We start from the raw sequence: 22468 nt of genomic DNA, 5'->3' as shown, positions 1-22468 counted from the left end.
ACCAAAGCAAGGCTGGGGATTCAAGAGTCTTCTAGGAAGGTGTGAGGCCTGGAGTGAATCTTCCTTTTTTTTTTTTTTTTTTTTTTGGTGGTGGTGCTGGGAATTGAACCCAGGGCCTTGTGCATGCAAAGCAAGCATTCTACCAATTGAGCTACATCCCCCAGCCCCCTAGGGTGAATCTTGAGGAAAGATGTAAACTGAAAACCGCTCTTACTCATGAGGGTGGGGCATGTACAAGAGACCTGTGCTTCTGGTTCAGGGAACAGTGTGTAAAATACAGAGACCTTAGAGAAATCATTCCATTTAGGGAATGATCAGTAGTTCAGTATGGTTTCTAGTTCCAAGTATTTGCACCAGAATATCTCAGATGGAACCTTAGTGGCTTCAGATTTTGAGATTTCTAGTATTAAAATAAAAGTAAAGAAAGGCCTAAACAAGATTCTACTAATTATTATACACTTTAAAATTTTAACCTTGATGAATGGGTATCTTAACTCTTTTTAATAATGTAGTTTATGCAATCCACGAGGCATTGCTAGGCTTATTTTAAAAATCCTTAATTCATCACACACTATAAGGTGTGTTAATGGAACACAAGTTTAATGATTCCCCCCCCCCCTCTTTTAGACCACTCAGAGAGTGTAAGCCTATAAAATCTGGTTCTAGACCAAATGCCCATCTCCCTCTTCTTTAGCCCACAGGGTGGGATAGGCCTGTCTCCTAGAGGCCAGGCCTTGGGGATGTTTCTCAGGGAAGAACTTATATGTTCTTCCCTGGGACCGGAGTCTGAACTCTTGGCACACCGCTCCATAAGGCACCAGCAAGTTTGTATTGATTCACCTGAGGATGCAGCAAGCATCCCTACCCAGGAAACAGTCTCTCTCTCTCTCTCTCTCTCTCTCTCTCTCTCTCTCTCTCTCTCTCTCTCTCTCTCTCTCTCCCACACACACACACACACACACACACACACACTCACACTCCAACCTCAAAATCCTTGGGAAGTAGGGTGGTAATGCACAGCACTCTAGGTCTTTCAGGATGGATGCACAAACAAGGGTCCTAAACCCTCCATAGCAGAGTCCTCTGCCTTTGCCATTTGACCCATAGCACCATGAAAAACAGCTCTAAAAATGTCTTAGGCTATCCATTCTGATATTATGCAGTTTATTTATGATTTCACTTATTTACCCAATAAATATTAACTGATCATACACTATTCTCCAGGAAGTCTAAAAAGGGAATAAACAAGACAATTTTCACTTCTCTGGTTTCTTCTACAAACACATTGGCATTCCAGGAACAGAGAAGATACAAGTTGCCACGCCTCCTACGCTGACTTTCTGATTGAAACCCATTTATTAGCCCTGTCTTCAGCAGTCTCTTCTTCATGTCAAATGACAAAAACTTTTGGGGTCTTTTCTTTTTCCTTAAGTGTTTGTTTTCTGGTACACAGATTGTAAACACCTCAAATCCTTTATGGAAGAGGAGAACTACTGAAGGATACACAATTCTTTCCTTTATGACACAGACACGTTTCAATTTGACATTATTACATGCAAGTGTAAAGAAAATGAACCTTACTTTCTATTACCCATCTAATCTTTCTCACTATACCCAACTTCCTGGATGTTGGGGCAGAGGGTGGTGGCTTTACATTTTCTAATTAATGGCAACTTTGAATCTGATTAAATAGTCTCACTAGGCCACTCATTTTCTTTTAGACACATGCTCACTCTATCCAATTTCCCTTTTCAGTCCACTGCTCCTCTCTGAGTGACAGGTACTGAATGGGGTGGGAAGAGGAGGGCTTACTTGATGTCTTGGCAATGATAGAGAGGAGGGCTTCTGGGTCCTTGAGTCCTTGAACTCAGTTCCTTATACCATCCTTTGACTCTGTTGTAAGACACTATGTTTTGTGAGTGATTTGTGGCTTTCTGGGCATGGTCTATGGGTTCCTGAATGGCCCCTCTGAGAAGCAGTTAGGCTCATCTAGTCTTAATGGAGCATGATGCTGGCACTCCCCCATCACAGCCGCCATGCTGGATGTGGGCCAGAGCTGAACATAGAGTTCTCCTAGAGACTCGCCGCAGCCTCTTCCGGGCTGCAAGGAAGGCTGAGGGCCTCTGGTTTCTGCGTTCTCAGCTGAACCGTGCTCAGTTGGACAAGTATAGTACCCTCTTCCTTGAATTTCACCCGCCAAAGTGGATGGTGATCAAAGCTTGGCCTGCTTCTCCCTAGTTCTCCTGCTTCTTCACTCACACAGCTAGAAGCTGACATCCTCTCTGTACTTTGCCTCCCTGTCTTACATGAACTTCCCTTAAATCACATCCTGAATTCTCTATGGCTTCTAACAATCTGCATGTTTAAATTCTCCAGAGACCTAGGTTTTGATGAAGGCATACACTTGCTTAAAATCTTTATATTTTTCCACATTGCCTCATTAGGAACTAAAAATTCGCACTCAAAGAATCTGAATTCCTTAGGATTCCTCCCATCCCCCAGCAAGTAAGTAGGAATATGGTCTATGAAAAAGGCCATGTACACAGTAAGAAAAAGAAGTTTTGTAATATATTTCAAAAGTATTATGTCCATCATAATTATTATAAGCAATAAAGAATCGTATCCTTGGTATAAACTTTGTGACATTTTGTATTGTTCTTTGGGTACTTTTTCATCCATGATTATATTGAAATGCAATGCTCTATTACATCAGACCGTTGAGCAGGGCCATGCAGAAGGACAGCAGGTGAAGCCTTTCCCATGAGTAAATTCCTTTAAGGGTGGGTCTAGTGGGGGTTGACTTACCCTGAGGTTGTGGGGAGGCTCCCAGCATCCCCCAGTCCTCACACAGGATTCCTACCTTCGGTTTTTTAGTCCCAGGAGATACAAGAGACACTATGATCGTTCTGCAAATTTCTTATAATCGTGTGTGAGATTCAAAAATACAAAATGATGACACTTTTTCCAAGACCCACTGTCATTTGAAATCTTTATAAACTAGAAATTTGTTTTAGGAAAATAACTACTTGATTTACAAAATTCTATTTTTTTCCCAGAATTGTATTTCCTAAAATCTAAAGTATATATAACCAGGAATTTCTTTTTGGACAATGGTTAAAAATAATAATAATAATAAAAAAAAAACAAGTTTCCAGTTGTGTGAAAATGTATTTATGGAGAGCACTCGAGTGTTGTCAACCACTTCAGGAGTCTGTTTCCAGGTAAATGGGGACGCCACGTGGGAGGCACCGTACATTTCACTCAGTGATTGTTAGGCATGTGCTAAGTGCCAAGTGTTAATACTTGGAGTTGAGTAATGACATGAACAGTCTGTATTCTCAGGTTTGTTCTTCTGGCAACATCCAAATGAAAAGAACTTAACTTAAAACTCTCCTGGTCTCTGGCAGCTTTTCTTACTAGAAATAAGACTCCATAGTGTGACCAAAGCTTAAATATACTCTTCCCTAATAACTAATCTTAACATCAACATCAGTGCCTCAGAGAGTCAGCAGACACCTTTGAGATGCCAGCAATGATCAGTAGGGCCTCAAGTGGCCTGGTCAACAGAGCAGCTTAAGACAAAAAATGCTGGACTTCTGAATATAATTGACTTAGAATAGAAATCTGAACAACGAATCCCATCATTATATACAACAATGCACCAATTTTTTTAAAAATGGGAAAAAAAGATATCTGAAGGACAAATAAAAGTAATTGAAAGAGTGAGAAGAAGAATGTTAGTAACATAAGTGATCAATTCACATTACTCTAGGCCAGGCTTTGGACTAAGCAATTCCCATGCTGTATCTCATTTCATCTTCACAACAACTCTGTGATGTGAGTGTTATTATTTTCCTGATTTACAGATGAGGATATTGAAGTCTGGAGAGATTAAATGAAGTGCCTGAGATCCTACAATGAGAATGGAATTCAGATTCAGGACTGGTCAGCTACAAAGCCATGAAAATTTTTCCCACTTCACCACTGCCACGCTGGTGAATATTGGATTCTGTTAAAGAAGACAAGAGTCCAAAAGGAATGGTGTCCACAAGAGAATGGAATTTGATCTGAGTCTTGAAGGCGAAGTAGGATCCCAGTTTAAGGAGATCACTCTGCAACATTTTACCCTGGGGTCACCAGGGTTGGTGTTTTAATTCACTTATGGGAAAAGAGGACTTACTGTACCACAGTGGGGGTGTGTTCTCTGAATAGTAATGCAAAAAATGGTTCACTAAAACAACAGTCCAGTCCTAAAGCTGATTTCAAAAACATCTTGTTGCCAAATTTTAAGCTGACCTTTAAAATGTACCTCACACACACTTTCTGATTAATTCAAGTCAGGCTTACCACTTCCCTATGATTTACCCAGGACACTAGGCCCAATTCAACATACTGCCTATAGCAAGATATGACCCCTCCTGTGCAGTCCCTGAAGGAGTGGAAAGGTTGAGAGGCTGTCTCTGCAGGCCTCACCTGGCTTCCTCACTGCCTGTGACTCACCCTCCAGTGACCTCAGGCGTGCAGACTGAAACCCCTGTTCGATTTTCAGAGCAAGGTGAAAGTGCCCCAACCAGAACATGAAGTACACTCCACAGTTGGAAAGAAACACCCTGAGTCTGCAAACCCCACACTGAAAGGAGAAGGAGCAGATTTTCTTAGAACTCAAGAAGGGTTCAGTCCTAATCTCTAATCACCAACCCGGATTTATTACTGCTTCTGCCCAAGAAGGCTCAGAGGGGAAATACAGCTGATGCATCCTGGAGGTGGTGAATTCTGGCCCCAAAGAGTCGTGAAATTTCAAAGCTGATTGAATCTAATTTGTGTTTAGCTGAGTGAAAGAGAACAGTGTGTTTTATGGCACTCTCTTAACACTACTAAGTACAATACATTGGTTAAACATTAATTTCTTTCTAAAGAAGCAGGCAACCTTGTTATACAATCAGGGCCACATTCACACTCCTGTTAATGCTTCACCCGAGTTATGTCATGATTCTTCATCAGTGTGATTCTTTTGAACACTTCTTGGGTTTGCATTTTCTTTTCTGTTGTTTGGGCTCATTGTTGGTGTCCATGTTTCTGATTCCCTTATGTTAGTTGTTATATTTAAAATGTTTAATCATAAAATATTTCAAACACAAAGAAATGTACAGATATAATAGGTGCTTATATAGTGGCTACACAAATTTAGCAATTGTTAACCACATTTAAAACAGGATTTTTTTAAAGAAAGATTTCGTTAAGGTCCTGTCCCCCTTCCTTACCTTAGATTACCTTCACTTTCTTCCTGAGCAAATCACTGTTCTGAAAGTGGAAATTTGGTAGGTATCTTTCTGGGGCACATTTGAAAATATTTACTTATAAGTATCTAGTTATAATTCATAAGCAGATTTAGGAATATAACATGTTAAATATAACATCCTATATATTATTATGACATTATATACATAATAATATACATTATATAATACATATAATAATGATATACATTATATAAAACATATATGTACTTATCATACTATAGATTGATTATTGCTCATTCAAAATGCTTGAGACAAGAAGTATTTCAGTCAGCTGGGGAGATAGCTCAGTTGGTAGAGTGCTTGCCTTGCAAGCACAAGGCCCTGAGTTCAATCCCCAGCACCGCAAAAAAAAAAAAAAAAAAAAAAACATTTCAGATTTGGGAATATTTGGGCTATCTTGTGTATAAGACTCAAGTCTAAATAAGAAACTTTTTATGTTTCCTATGTGCCTAGCCTAAAAGTAATTGCATACCATATTCTTATTTGTGTGCATGAAACAAAGTATGTGCAGATTGAACCATCAGAGGTCAGGTGTGGAATTTTCCACTTGTGGATAGTTGTGTCAGTGCTCAAAAGTTTCAGACTTGGAACATTTCAAATTTCAGATCTTGAACTAGATATGCTTGGTATGTATGTGAGTGTGTGTGAATTATTTTACTACTTGCCTTTTTAATGTTGCTTCTAGTTTTTTTCTTCTTATAAACATCATTATGTATATTTCCTTGTGTATGGACATGAGTTTAACATATGGTCATACATTTGAATGTAATCAATTTTATTTGATATTATCACACTACCCTACAAAATAATTCACCAAGTACTGTAATGCTGACAGTGTCTGATGTATCATTTTCCCATATTCTTGCCAATAAAGCTGGCATTATTAGCTGTATAATTATTTCGCCAATGTGATAGTTGCAAAATGGTGCATCTTTATTTTATTTTACATACTCCTCATTACTAGTGGAATATTTTACATTTCCCTTATTACTAGTGAAATTTTTCAGGTTTCTTCTGTTCTTATTCTTTGCCCATTTTTCTTTGGGATCTTTTGTCTTTTTCTTGCTCATTTATAGTTCTTTAAATATGCTGGATATTAATCCTTTATTGGTTGCATGTATTGTTCTTTTCCTCCAAATTTTCCATGTTACTATGTTTTAGGAGTGTTTCCGGTAAACAATATATTTGAATTTTTAAAACACCATCTTTTATCTGTATTTAATGTATTTATAAATAATGTGATTAATAGTATATTTTTACTCATTTCTTCTTATATTGCTTCTTTTCACTTCTTTCCTACCATCTACAAAAATGATTAAGTTCTCTATAGACCCCATTTCCCTCTGTTACTTTGAACATTACATAGTCTATTTCTATTCTTTTGATGGTTACCCTTTATATTTTTAGCAAGCAAACTTGACTTAAAATTTAATATGAATCAATATCTATACTCTTCTCCTGCATAACAAAAGGAATTTGGAAAACTTGAAACTCTAATTACTATCCTGTTTGCATGCTTCCCTCCATTAGTTGTTATGGTTATTGTTTTGTTTACAGTTAATAATCATTTTACTTATTTACATCTGCCAGTATCTTTGATGAGCATTGTTTCTCAAATCTCCTTCTCTCCTGCTGAGTTTAACTTCTTTCTTTCTAGAGCTTATCATATCATAATTCTTTAGCATGAGCCTTCCTCTAAAATTTGTCTTTATTTTGCCCTCATTTTTGAGTGATTATTTAGCGTAGTATAGAGTTCTAGATTGACAACTATTTTCTCTTACCACTCATATTAGTTCCTTAACTTCTGGTACCTATTCTTGATGAAAAGTCTGCTTTAATCTACTTGTATTTTAGTAAACAATCTGTCTTCTACTCCTAGTAGCTTTTAGATCTTCTCTTTATATTCTGAAATTTTACTGAAGTGTGTTTAGGTGTGAACTTTTTTAAAAAGTAGATTCTTCTTAGGGATCTTTGTAAATCCACATGATGAGAAAGCATATCTGTTATTAATTCTGGAAAAGTCTCACTGTTTCTTCCTTGAATACGTTATCTTCTTCTGGCACTTCTCTTAGGTGTAGGTTAGGCCACTTCAATCCATCTTTTCAACATCTTAACTTCTCATTCATATAATCTGTCTGACTCTTTTCCACAAAGTAAGATATTTTCCAAGATCCTTCTTCACCACTTTTCTAGGTATGATTACCACCCCCTTAAACAATCTGTGGTCAATTACAGTAATATTCACAATCTTCACTCTTCCCTGTATCCATGTCCTATTCCATATAACTATGCAATGGAACAAGGACCTATGATCATAAATTGGGTGACCTGTTCTACCCCTTCTGTCTGACTCAGCCATGCCATTATTTTGACTGAGAAAATGAGGCAGCTCTGACTACGTGCCAGTTGCTCTTGCCCTTGCACTTTGTGTTAGTCAGCTTTTCATTTGCTGTGACAAAATACCGGAGGTAAACAACCTCAAAGGGGGAGAAATTTACTTTGACCCACAGTTTCAGAGGTTTCAGTCTATGAGTGCTTGGCCCCATGCCTTTGGGTCTTGGGAGGCAGAACATTATGTCAAGGAGCACATGGCAGAGCAAAGCTGCTTACCTCATGGCAGCTGGGAAGCAAATAGAGAGAGGAAGAGACCAGGGTCCCAATGTACCCTTCAAGACCGTGCCCCCAATGACATAACTTCCCTCCATTAAGTCCCACCTCCTAATGTTTCCACCTCCTCTCAATAATGCCACAGCCTAGGGACCAAGCCTTTAACACATGACACTTTGGGGGACACTCCATATTCAAATGCTAACATACTTCTACTGTCATTGTAATAACATGCTCATACAGAACAAAGCCCAGCCACACCAGCTAAGGCCAGCCTAAATCAGCCAATAGCCAACAGAGCCGCAATAAGTGAGCAGGCTCGGCCAAGGACAGCAAATCCATCCAGCCAGCTGCAGCTGACCCCAGGCATGTGGGTAAGAAATGCTTGTAGTGTGTCTTTCAGCTCCTATGGAAGCAGCACTGCAGTAGTAATGGAAACGTATATGCCATCCTTTGAGATTTTTATCTCAGTGATTTTTTTTCATTGTTAGACATGTTATTACTTTCCCAAATGTGTCTATTCTTTTCAAGTTGTGTCCTATTTCTTGTACATGTTTCTATTCTATTGTCTTTCTGTGTAATCATCTTAAACATAGATAATTTATAACTTTTTTTCTGATTGGTTAATTATGTCAAGTTCTTGGAGTTGTTAATCTTCCCTTTTCTTCTAATTTTTCTTATTAGGAATGGTTTCCTTGTTTTACCTAAAATTTGATTTTTGAGTCCATATATGTTTTTAGATTTAGTTTACATTGGTTTATAAAACTGACCCTAGTCAGTGCTTTTATATTTGCTTCTGCCAGAGGCAGTATATCTCCAGTATAAGACCAACTTTGCATTGATGTCTTATTCTGAAATTTTCAGCATCATGTGGGCAGCATAAATTGTCATTTTACAACCACAAATGACACTTTAGATCAGTTACTCACTAGAGACTGTTCTTCTACCGACATTGAGTGACAGAAACAGTTTTCTTCATACTTCAAGACTAGTCATTGGGATAATTAATCCTTTTTCATCGAAGGTACAGAATTTCCAAGGTCCTAGCTTAATGCAGGGATTTAAAATTCAGCCAACACCTTCCGTAGGCCAGAATCATGTGTTCCTGTCTTGCAAAACCCCGTACTGTGGCATAAAGGCCTAGTCCAAGCTTGATCCCTAGGTCGTGATAACATTGGCTCATGAATTTACAGTCTTTATTTCTGAAACTTGTTCTCCTTTCATTCCTTAAAACTCACATATATTAATCGTTACAAAATAACTCCTGCTTGTTAAGAAAGTTCTCCATGTGGTTCAATGTGCCATGTTGCTGGCACAGGGTTTGTTTAATAAGCAAAAATAACACATCAAAAAAAAGTTAGAAAAGCAATTTTTTTGAACTGACCCGGATCTGAGAGAAAAGAGTCACATTCAATATAAAGAATATGGTCCACGGCACAAGATCTTCTTGAAAATAGCCTTGAATTTTGTGAAGCATTAAAAATAGCCTCTATTTTGGTTAAGCCCTAAAGAATTGACAAAAGCAGTTTTTGAGCTTATGATCATGTTTTTCCAAACTCAGCATTTCATACATTTCTGCTATATTCTGCAATTTAATTTATGAGAATATGTCTATTCCTTTATTTTGCTGGTAACTCTTTAATTTTATGTCTGTATTCATCTGATTATGTAACGACACTGCAAATCAACATTCAGAATAGGACAGAATCTTGAGACGCTACAATTTTAAACATTAAATTTTATTTTACAGTATATTAATATAAATGTCATCAAATGAATTCTTTTCAAATGCTACAAGATTTATTTTTTTAACAACTTGACTTTTTGGACATCTTTTTCCTCCTCTCTTTGGAATCAGTTGGGGTGAGAAGAAGGTCAGGGGAACAAGGAATAGAGATGTTCCAAACTAATTCTAATCCTCTACTTCTTTGCCTTAATCCATTCTTCATTCCCACACTAATGAGGGCACAGTCTGATGGGCAAAATGAGCTGGTTTTTTGGTAAAAGTCATAATTCCATTTCTTGGAAGAAAAACTATTTTCAAAGTTTAGCCAGTTTTGATTTGAGCTGAGCTAGCAAAGAAAGAGAACTATGGCCTTAATAAGCTTGAAGAGTAGAGTATCAAGACAGAAAGATAGGCCAAACAATACAGCAAATGATGCATTGTTCTGATGTATAATCAGGGTGTGGAGACATGGAAAATAGCTATAACAAGGCCATATTTCTGGCTCTGGAAGCAGTAGGAACAGTAAGCACAATCTACCACAGAATAGGAATGCTGTTTTGTTTCAAAATGGCAGACTAACAAATCTCACCCAAAAGCAGCAATGTGTTTTAAGCCAACCAGACCATGTATCATTGGGCCAGCTCATTATCTTTCCACACTTCAATTTTGTTTTTGTTTCTTTACATAAAGTGAAAATTACAGTAATTTCTACCCAGGAGAATTGGGAAGATAAAACAAGACAATATATATTAACTACCTGGTTTATAAGTATATAAAAAAGATGTCAATCATTATCTTAATATCCTCTATTTTCTTTACACACTCCATGGAACATGCAAATAAATAAATAAATGTGAAATGCTGTGTAACTATGGTTCATTGAACTCAAATCTCTTAATCCAATAAGAGTTACAAAAGGGAGATTCCAGGAGCGTTGATGGACTGAGGCCAGAGACCTTCATGTGACTGTGTGGATCTAAGCCCCAGGGAGTCAGACTTTAGTCACAGAAGATGACTGTATGTCCATGTGCCAGTGGTGCCTGATAGACAGGAAAACGGCTCTTGTGATACGTTCTGAGTACATGTGGCTTTCCATCTGTCCACCTGATTATGTAATCAAAGAATGAATAAAGTAGCATGGAAGTCACCCTCTCTCTTGATGACTGATTCTCTCAAACTCATTCCACATTACTCTCAAGACCCAAACTTGCTGTTGGAAAATAGAAATAGTGAGAGGTAAGGGAAAAAATACTGGGGAAAAAATGCTTTAAAAAAAAAAAAAACAACAACAAAAAACAACTTTTCCATTAAAATGTTTGTGGCAGGCATGTGTGAGTGGGAGGAAATGATTGAGTGGACCTGAGTGGCTTTGGTGTGATTTAATCACTTTTGGTCTTATTCCCCCAGTCTGTCTAATGATGATAGGGGCTTCATATATGTGATCTTGTTTCTTCTTCATGACAACCCTAAAATGTAGATATTTTCATTTTACAACATTAGTTCATTTAACCCAAATCCCCCAGGTTGTAAGTAGTCCATATCTCTCTGATGTTAAATTCCACACTTTCCCCAATCCCTACTCTCACCTGAGAAGCACACCTGTGGTCAAATTTTTATAATTGGAGTATCTTGTAAGGCCATGTAGAAAGGTTGCTTAATTTTTTTGGTGAATAATGTCAATGTGGCAAAGAAGAAAGAAGACTGGACTGGGGGTCAGTATACCAGGTCTCTGGTTTCAGCTCCATAATTAACTGGCTGTTCAATCATGATGAAACCATGTAGCTTTTTATGTTCTTAGATATCGCGTTCATTTTTTTAATTTTTAAATAAATGAACTTTATTTTTTTATTTGTTCTAGTTATACATGATGGCATGATGGTAGAATGCATTTTGACACATCATATATAAATGGAGTATAACTTCTCATTCTTTTGGTTGTACATGATGTAGAGTTACACTGGTCCTGTAATCATATATACACACAAGGTAATAATGTCTGATTCATTCTACTATCATTCCTTTCCCCATATCCCCTCCCCTCCTTTCACTGCCCTCTGTCTAATCCAAAGTACCTGTATTCTTCCCTAGGCACCCCCTCTTTATGAATTAGCATCTGCATATTACAGAAAACATTCAACCTTTGGTTCTTTGGGATTGGCTTATTTCATTTAGCATGATATTCTCCAGCTCCATTCCATTTACAGCAAATGCCATAATTTCATCCTCCTTTAAGACACTAAGTAATGTTCCATTGTATATTTATACCACATTTTCTTTATCCATTCATCTGTTGAAGGGCACCTAGGTTGGTTCCATAGTTTAGCTATTGTTAATTGAACTGCTATAAACATTAATGCGGCTGCTTCGCTGTAGTATGCTGATTTTAAGCACTTTTGGTATAAACCAAGAAGTGGGATAACTAGGTCAAATGGTGGTTCCATTCCAAGTTGTCTGAGAAATCTTCATACTGTTTTCCAGAGTGGTTGCATCAATTTGAAGTCCCACCAGCAGAGGTATCATGTTTATTAAGTGAAAGTGGATAAACATATTGTAAGGTTTGCGTGATTTCTGGGTAGGGATGGGTAGAGTTGGCTTAACCGAAATGAGTGGGGATGTTCCATCTAAATGACACCAACATAAATGGGGCAACAGTTGAAAGGTTCAGGATAATTCATTTTTAATCCATTCATGAGACAGAATCTACATGGTAATTTGAATTGGGAAAAGTTTAGTGTAATGAGTTGTTAACTATAAAAATAGATTTGAGTAACAATGAATTGACTAGCAAGAAATGAAGAGAACTTTAAATATAGAACTAGCAATGTAAGAAACAGCCACTTCCTCTCAGGCTGAGAGAGAACATTTGAGACAGAGGTCCCTACCCCAAGCTGAAATCAAGACATTGTTTGGTGGGACCTTTCGGAGGTGATTAGGTAATGAGTGTGGAACCATCATGATTGGGATTAATGCCCAAAGAGCTCTCCAACTCTTTCTGCCCTGTAAGGATATAGCAAAAAGCCAGCAATGTTCAACCTGGAAGAGAGCCCTTACCAGAATCCTATCATGCTGGTGCCCTCATACTGACTTCCAGCTTCCAGAACTGTGAGAAATAAATTTCTGTTGATTATAAGCCAACTTGTCTATGGTACTTAGTTATAGCAGCCTGAACTAATTAAGACATTGTTGGAGGGTAAGGCTGTGGCTTACAGAATGACAAAGAAGTCACTGATGCCTGGCAGTGGGCTTGTTGGAAATCTCTCATATAGGGTGTCAGGGAAAGCCATGAAAAGGAATGTATCTCAAGAGAGAATTCTCCTACAGAAGTGCACCAAGGCTTCCAGGGAAGCTGCTGGCCACAGTGCACTGTAAGAACTAGGTACTAGGAAAACTGTGCACATGGTGGGAGCTGGGTACTTCAGAAGTCGTCCATGTAGTAGAAGCTGGATGCTGGAGAAGCTGGTCACTCTAGAAGCTAAGCACTGCAGAAACTTTCCATACTGCAGGAGCCTGCCGAGAAAGCGTCCTCAAATCAGAAAAAAACTTTTCTTCTGCAATGTCTCTACAGCACCATCTACTGGCTTGGCTTTAACACTGTGTCAACTGGCAAATGAAAAGTAAAGGGCCCAGCTTAATTTTCCCAGAGCAAACAAAAAGGGTAAATTTGGAGTTGAGAGGCACTAAATCAATACCTTACACAGATGGACATCAAAATCAGTTCCCCAAAAGAAAAGATCTGGATTCTTGGACTGTGTCTAATTATATCTTGTCACTCATTCATTCCAGAGGCAGAAAGCCAGAGGTCTACTGATCAAACCCAGGACAGCAAAGAGTTGTAAAAATTTGAATGTGAATTCTTTAAGGAAGGCCATGCATGTTCTAGTTCACCAGTCCTCATAACTCTTCATTTTCCTAGCCCTAGAAGTCAAATTCACCCAGGTGGATCCCACACCACTGTAAGCACCTGAGTTTGTGATCCCCAACCATCTATCTGCTGCATTTTACATATGATAGAACTAAGGCTCCAAGGAATTAAACAACATGCTTTAACTGACCACTTCTTCCCCCTACTCCCATCTCTGCTATATTCGAACAAAAAATAAAATGGAAGTAATTTTATTACTATCTTTAATGCTGACAACTCTCAAAAGTTTGCTTCGGATTTGGCTCTTGGTATTACAGAGACTTTGTTCATTTACATAAAATCAGGAACTTGTTGAAAAAAGTGTGTTCAGGCAATTCTCTGTGGCAAGAAAATAACCAGGAACTTATCAAGACTTATTTGTCCTCAGATTAACTACCCCGATATTAAGTTCGCCTTTGTGTAAAATCCCATTCAAATTCTCTTAAACAAAACCAGCACCTCACAATCCGTAATTACTATAGCAAGAACAGTTTAATTGATTCCTCTTTTTTCCCCTCTCCTGCATTTTCAAAGCTATTACTTTCCATCTGATGAGGCTGTAGAGATTTCTATCACTTCAACAGAATGGGAAATCTATGCTATTTTCATTAAGTAACTAAATGTTAGGCCATTTCCAATTCTTAAATAATTTCATACAATTGGCAAGGTAAAAAAGAAAACTTTATTTCAAGGATTCTGTAGATTGCTGCTGATGATAGAAACTATTTCACAACTTCAGAATACTTTATGGTTTATGATATAGATATTACTTATATAAAATTCTTTATAATATGCATTATTTATATTATTTATAATATATAATATAATGTTATCTATAAGATGTGGTATACATACACAATGAAATTTTACTCAGTCTGAAGAAAAATGGAATTATGTCATTTGAAGGAAAATGGATGGAACTGGAGACCATTATGTTAGGCAAAACGAGTCAAACTCAGAAAGTCATGGTTGAATGTTTTCTCTCATATGTGGAAACTGGAGAGGAAAAAGGGAAAGAAAAGTGAAGGCAGATTTCATGAAAATCAAAAGGAGACCAGTGGAGGAAAGGCACCAAGAGATGGGAGGTAGGAAGAGAGGAGGGAAGTGCTGGGGAGTGATATTGATCAAATTATAGAGTTATATTGTATGCATGAACAAATATGTAACAACAGATCCTATCATTATAACAATTATAATGCACCAATTTAAACAGTGTGGAAAAAATAAATAAAAATAAAATAAATAATAAAATAAAAGACACCACCAGAAGTTGATAACTACTGAAATTTTAGATACATATGTTTCAGAAATTAATCTAAGTTCCAGCATTTGTAATCAAGTAAAAACAAAATAGTATGGTAAGCTGGATATGGTGGTGCCTGTAGTCTTAGTTCCTCGGGAGGCTGAGGTAGAAGGATCACTTGAACTAGGAGTTCAAGGTCAGCCCGGGCAACAGAGCATGAAAAAAGTAGTTGGAATTTGGAATCAGAGTACAAGTTTATATATCTTGTCTGCCAACAGTAGGTCATCATTCTCAAAGTTCTGTTTTTTTTTTTTTCAATCCATGATGCAGATCAGATTCCATATTCCTTTTCAACTCCCTATCCCTACAAAGGCAATAAGGAGGGAGTCTCTACATCTGTATACCTTCATTTCCTCTGTCCTTCTTCATCTTCACCCATGATCAGGAAGATTTGTTTCTTTCTAAACACCAAAATCATACCATGAGGCACATTTCTGATTCTCTCTGTCGTTCAAAAATAATCAAGTACCTACACTCTGTGAAGTGCTCTTTGGTATACCAAGAATGCAGGAGTGAAGCAAGCAGAGAATTCCTGCTCTTGTGTTCTAAAGGGGAGACAGGAAATGAATTAATCTAATAATCATGAGATTTGTTGACAAAGTCCAAAGAGAAAAATGAAGTATGGAACAAGGATGGGGTGCTACAGAGGGTGGATGAGTGAAGTGGGTCTAAATGAGGTGGTCAGAAAGGCTTTCCAGAAAGGGTAATAGTTCAAAAAATGTAAATTATTCAAGAAAAGACTGTGCTTCTATTGCAAGTATTCCCTCTACAACTGCTGAAAGAAGGTTAAAGTTGATTGTGAAACTGTATTTGTCACCTTGGGGGCAGGCAGAAAATAGGGGAGGAGCAGACTAGGTCCTTTCTAGCAATGGACTGAGCACATGAAACATATCTGGCACTCAACAACTGTGCATTGAATCTGAAAATAGTCAAGCTTTTAACCACACATAAATCGAGTTAATGTAGCAATCCTATCAAGAACAGTATTTTGGAATGTCAATATGATGGACCTCCCTTCTAGTTAAGCTGGTTTCTATCTCTGCACCTCATCCATCTGATAGTCCTTGGAAGAGAAAAAATCGATGTTATCTCAGGAGGGAGGAAAATATAGCATATTATAAGAGAAGTTTTAGCTACATGAGAAAGGAGGAAATGTCTGCCAGCCCAAACCCAAGGGATCGTGCAAAAAGGAAGAATGGCGCAGAGTTTGCTCTTTGCAGCCTATCTCTGCATCAAACATTGGGGCTAGAAACATTGATGGAAATGGAAGCATCTAGAACATCTGGAACTAATAGCATGTTTCCCTTCATCTATGTGAAGAAAGGTATAATACTTCTGGTATAAACCCTTGCATACAGACAACATACCCTAGGAGCCATAATACAGAAGTCAGTGGAAAAAGTCAGAGAAAAGATCCTGAGGTAGAATTCCTGGCTTCCCAGGGCTTGTTCAGAGTGCATAGAGCTGCATTGCCCAATATGGAAGCCATAAACACTGTAGGTATCTAAATTAAAATTTAAAGTAACCAAAATTAAATAAAATTTAAAATTTTGTTCCTTAGTTGCACTAGCCACAATTCAGGTACTCAGTAACTATATGTGGCTGGTGGCCACTGTACTGCACAGTACAGAAAGCTCTATTGGCCACTGCTGGTTTAGAGTCATGGTCAGCAAACTTTTTCTGTAAAGGGCTTGATAGTAAATAGTTTTGGCTTTGTGGACTAGAAAGTCTATGTAACAGTGATTCAATACCATTGTTACAGCACGAAAACAGCCATAGCCCATATATAAGTGAACATACATGGCCATGTTCCAATAAAACTTTATATACAAAAACAACCATTGGCCCAAAAACTGCACTGTGCCCATCCCTAGACTAGAGGATCCAGAGGTTCCCACATTCCTCAGGGAAGGGACAGGAACTACTGAAACTGAAAGAATTGTTGGACTAGTGGAGGCCTGGGCTAGAGCAGATTATCTGAGCTGTGCACCCAAAGCAGAGTCAGGTTCAGGCACATGTGAAGGCCCAGATTGGGCACCACAGGACAGCACCCAAACTTGACACACAGACTAAAGGCCATTTTGAGAAGGAGCAGGAAGAGAAGAAAGAAATGAAAAAGAACAACGCCAAATAAACCAAATGATCTAATAGACCATTTAAATGGAAGACACAGTAAATGCTGTCTGTTGACAAACGTAGGTGACTCCAAACCACCAGCTCTGCAAGGGAAGCGGAGCTCAAGAAGTTTAGGTCGGTTATAAAAATAAGTCAAGTAACAGTGGAAACGAGTTAATGCTGCTACACAATGTTTTTTCACACACACATAAAAATAGTTTAGGAAAGAAAATTTAGGCATTCTGTCTTTAAGTTCTGATTTGGGCTAATTCATCTCCACAGTTCCACCAACCCCATGACTGATGGTGTGCATGGAGGCATTGTGTGCACCGAACACTGACTGCAGAAGGGGAAACCTGGGCTCCAGCTAGCTGGTTTACGCTAAACCTCTGAATCACTCAGGACCCCAGTGACCTCACCAGCCATATGGGAAGATGAATCAAATGACTCCTACATTCTTATCCAGCTCAGAGATGATAATTTTATGACTCATCTAAAAGACATCTGGCCCGGATTATAGCCTATGACTACAATTAATAAATGAACTCAATCACATGTAAATGAATAAAGTCTCGATCTTTTTAGAAAGTTTCTTATAATTCACTGAAAAATTCTGACATTTGATACTTTAGTTGTAAGACTGTCTTATTAGTCAAACTGAATTAGTCTGACTACTGTAACGAAACGCTATAGACACAAGGTGATTTTAAATGCATCATTTTCCTATAGTTCTAGAAGCTGAAAAAGTCCAAGATCAGGGTGCCAGCATGGTTGACTTCTGGTGTGGATTCTCTTCCTGGTTTGCAGACAGACATATTTTCACTGTGTGCTCACATGGCAGAAGGGGTGGAGGGCAGCTCTGGAGTCTGATCTTGAAAAGGCATTAATTCTATCAAGGGGCCCCAACTTTCCAACCTTATGATACTATCACATTGTGAGTTAGAGCTTAAGCTTTTTTTTTTCTTTTTGTAGTTCTGAGGATTGAACCCATGACCTCACACATGCTAGGCAAGTGCTCTTCTGAACCCTTTCTCATTTATTTATTTATTTACACAGGGTCTTGCTCAAGATGGCCTTAAACTTGGGATCTTTCTTCCTCTCAAGTAGCATCAGTTACAGGCATGACCACTGTAAGTGGCTAAACATATGAATTTTAAGGGAACACAATTCAGTCCTTAGCACAAACCTTCAAATTATTTTATGCTAGGATACTGAGTTCTTAGAATGATGCTTCTGTTCATGGGCAACATAAAAAGAAATGTTCTTCTCATCAGTAGGAAATTTTGGAGAAAGGAGTATCAAGTTATGCCCCAACTTTTCTGATATTTGGAGGGCAGGTGTGGTGGGAGGATGACTGCCTGGATCATCCACCATGGTGATAGCTACCTTGATTAGGCAACTTACTGTGCATCAGACTCTCATCAAAGTATTTTACATGTATCATCTCACGTCCCCTACAACAACCTAATGTGGTAGCTCTTATTATTAAGCTCATTTTAGAGATGAGAACACTAACACTTGGAGAGCCTAAGTAATTTGGAATAAAGTCACATGTGTGGTATGAGACTGCGTCCAGATATAAAACCCAGAAGACTAATTCCAAAGCCTACCCTCCTATTCACCATGATCTGTAGAGCATCTCGGATTGGACATAAAATATGGGGAGAATGTCTATACACACACACACACCCTGAAATCAGAGATGTTCTTCAATAAAATAAAGTGTATGTAATGTGTCAATACTATGTAATGATTAATGTATTAATTTCTATAAGTTATTCACAGTTTATGATGGACTTCTTTATCCAACTGAGAAAATGTGTTCTTCTAACATCTAAATGGGATGGAAATCTCAGAACATAGGAGTTTTGATGAATGAAGACCAAGAAGGTATTTTGGATTGTGGCCATTAAGGGCTGGAAGGGTTGGATAGAAAGCTGAATTTAAGAGTCACACACAACTAGGATATGAAAAAAAGGTGAAGAGAAAGAGAAAGCCAGAAAGAAGAGGGCACATGGAGAAGACAGGACACACTCTCCACAGTTCTGTGAGCCAGGTATCCTACTAAGGACTTTCACAAATGATTGTTCCATTTCCCCACAATAGTCTATACTCTGTATATATAACCATTATGGGAGTTTACTTACTTTTATTCTTTTGCTCAAGATGGTCAAGTCAGTCACTAAAATCTCTCTTTGTGCCAACCAGGTGCTCAAGGTTGTCATTCCTGACTACCAAGATACAATATGACTTAGGTTAAGTTGCGACTTTACATGGAAAACACTCAGAAGAAGTTCAAAAATTTCAGTGGGACAATTCAGATAATAGCCCAACTCAATGATAGAACAGATGGACAGCCAGTCATGCTGACCTTCAATACAAGTGGCTACATAATTGAAATGCTAGTAGTCATTAGTGTTCAATATAAAGTCAACCGACAGTATCAATTTGGTTTCTTGATGGTCAAGTTCACTAGATGGCTAGAGCAAGACAGCAATGCCTATGTGTCGCCATGTTTCCCAGTTTTGTTTTGTTTTGTTTTGCTTTGCTTTTTTGGTACCAGTGATTGAACCCAGGGGTGCTTAACTGAGCCACATCCCCAGCCCGTTTGTATTTTTTTTATTTTGAGACAGGAACTTGTTAATTTGCTTAGGGCCTTGCTAAGTGGCTGAGACTGGTTTTGAACTTGTGATCCTCCTTTCTCAGCCTCCTCACCCACTGGGATTACAGGTATGCGCCACCAAGCCTGTTTTCTTGTTTGGACTTTTGAGGGAATCCATGCTCTCACAAGATTCTGAACTCATAATTGAGTATACAGTTGTTCTTTAAAAGTGGGGCAAGGAATGGACTGTTGCTATCTTTGATCAATTATTGAAGAGCTTCTCAATGACTGACAATCAGTTCTCAACTAATATCAGAGCTCTTTGCTTTGGTGCCTCTCAGCAGATTTTGGACCCTCTGTGCTTGTCCTCTTCATTTACACCCCTCCACTCACCTCTCCCCATCACCACCTTATCTCTAGCAAGGAAATACTTGCTTTTCCTGTCAATTCTCTTCCTCCTTTTCCATGGACACTGTGCCTATAATTCTGTTCTTCCTCTTTTTCTAAGCCTTCATCTTCTTCATCTAGAATCCTTTCTATGGCCCAGATCTCGTTTCTAGTATCTTTCTCCAATAAAATTAGCCAAGGATCCTTGAAGAAATGGTGAATTGTAGGACTATGGCAGTAAAATATGAAATATGAATTTGGTTCATCTTATAGTGCCAAAAAATAAGGAAGTGTTCAGAAAAAATAAATAAATGGGATATATTAGTCTTCTATAACTGTCATAACAAAATTTCACAGACCAGGTGGAAATTGATTTTTTCAGAGTTCAGGAGACTAGAAGTTCAAGAGCATGGTGCTTGTGAGGTTGGTTTCTGGAAAGGCCTCTCTTCCCATCTTGCAGACAGCCATCTTATTATGTTATGTTTTCATCTTATGTTTTCACGGGCCTTTTCTCTCTGCATACATGCATGGGCACATATGTATGTGCGCGCACATGTTTACACACACACACACATACACACACACACACACACACACAGATGGGGTGAGTGGGATAGAACTCTTTCTACTTATTTATGTATTTATTTATTTTTATAATTCATTTGGGGATGGAACCCAGGACCCTACATATGCTAGGCAAGCACTCTAATCACTGAGCTACAGCCTCAGTCCTCTTCCTCTTCTCCTAAGAATACCAGTCCCATCTGTTAAAGCCTACCCTTAAAACCTCACTTAAGCTGTATTATCTCCTTATAGGCCCTTTTCCCAAATTCAGTCACATTGGGGGTTAGAACTTTAGCACATGAATTTCAAGAGAAAGATTCTGCCCATCACATGAGGTTATATCAAAGAGTCACAGGGGTCAACTGAAAGAATTCCCAATGACAAAGCTGGAATAATTTGGGCAACAAAATAAATAATGTAGTAATGGATTATAAGGTAAACTATGAAATAAAAATCCCTGAGTTCATATGATATAAATAAATGGTAGTATAAATTAATAAATGGAGCATAAGAGACAAATCTTTTCTGCAAATAATTCCAAGTAATTTATGTAAATAATCCACCCTCAAGAAACAGGAGCATAACTCCCATTCCTTAGGTGTTAGCTATACATAGTAACTTTTTTCCAAAATGTACAATGTGGAAACAGAGAAATCAACAAACACAACCTCAGTCAGGTGACCAAGGTGGACTTCTACAGTGACAAATTCAGTTAATAGTATAAAATGTGGTCTTCCTTCCAGTAACACATAACACATAACTCTAGTCTTTTGAGCAAAGCATCAGACAATTCCAATAGGGGGGCATCCTACAAAACAGCTAGCCAATATTCCTCAAAACTGTTGAGTCAAAAAAATACAAGGGAATTGTGTTCGCAGCCGCCGCCGCGCCGCCGTCACTCTCTAACGCCAGCGCCGCCTCTAGCTTGCCGAGCTCCAGCCGAAAGAGAAGCGGGGTAAGTAAGGAGGTCTTTCTACCATGGCTCGTACAAAGCAGACCGCCCGCAAATCGACCGGTGGTAAAGCACCCAGGAAACAACTGGCTACAAAAGCCGCTCGCAAGAGTGCGCCCTCTACTGGAGGGGTGAAGAAACCTCATCGTTACAGGCCTGGTACTGTGGCGCTTCGTGAAATTAGACGTTATCAGAAGTCCACTGAACTTCTGATTCGCAAACTTCCCTTCCAGCGTCTGGTGCGAGAAATTGCTCAGGACTTCAAAACAGATCTGCGCTTCCAGAGCGCAGCTATTGGTGCTTTGCAGGAGGCAAGTGAGGCCTATCTGGTTGGCCTTTTTGAAGACACCAACCTGTGTGCTATCCATGCCAAACGTGTAACAATTATGCCAAAAGACATCCAACTAGCACGCCGCATACGTGGAGAACGTGCTTAAGAATTCACTATGATGGGAAACATTTCATTCTCAAAAAAAAAAAAAAATTTTTTTTTTCTCTTCTTCCTGTTATTGGTAGTTCTGAACGTTAGATATTTTTTTCCATGGGGTCAAAAGGTACCTAAGTATATGATTGCGAGTGGAAAAATAGGGGACAGAAATCAGGTATTGGCCATTTTTCCATTTTCATTTGTGTGTGAATTTTTAATATAAATGCGGGGATGTAAAGCATTAATGCAAGTCAAAATGTTTCAGTGAACAAGTTTCAGCAGTTCAACTTTATAACAATTATAAATAAAACTGTTAAATTTTTCTGGACAATGCCAGCATTTGGATTTTTTTAAACAAGTAAATTTCTTATCGACGGCAACTAAATGGTGTTTGTAGCATTTTTATCATACAGTAGATTCCATCCATTCACTATACTTTTCTAACTGAGTTGTCCTACATGCAAGTACATGTTTTTAATGTTGTCTGTCTTCTGTGCTGTTCCTGTAAGTTTGCTATTAAAATACATTACACTATAAAAAAAAAAAAATACAAGGAAAGTCTGAGAAATTGTCACAGGCAAGAC

General features: G+C 38.3%; 1 protein-coding gene and 1 long non-coding RNA gene across 2 annotated transcripts; both read left to right on the top strand.

The window, feature by feature from the left end:
• Positions 1-10802: 10802 nt before the first annotated feature.
• On the top strand, positions 10803-13546 carry LOC306656538. Its single transcript, XR_013762556.1, has 3 exons — positions 10803-10869; positions 11492-11619; positions 13419-13546. It is a non-coding gene; the product is annotated as an uncharacterized lncRNA (long non-coding RNA).
• A 7839-nt stretch (positions 13547-21385) lies between these two features.
• LOC306656524 (histone H3.3A) lies at positions 21386-22215 on the top strand. Its single transcript, XM_079131845.1, has one exon. It carries the CDS (start codon positions 21484-21486, stop codon positions 21892-21894), a length of 411 nt encoding a protein of 136 aa, XP_078987971.1. The 5' UTR covers positions 21386-21483; the 3' UTR covers positions 21895-22215.
• The last annotated feature ends 253 nt before the right edge of the window (positions 22216-22468 follow it).

Source organism: Sciurus vulgaris (assembly GCF_902686455.1).
Source record: "Sciurus vulgaris genome assembly, chromosome: 3".
Taxonomy (NCBI): domain Eukaryota; kingdom Metazoa; phylum Chordata; class Mammalia; order Rodentia; family Sciuridae; genus Sciurus; species Sciurus vulgaris.
Note: the sequence above shows the minus strand (reverse complement) of the source record. Positions and strands in the feature narration are given on the sequence as shown.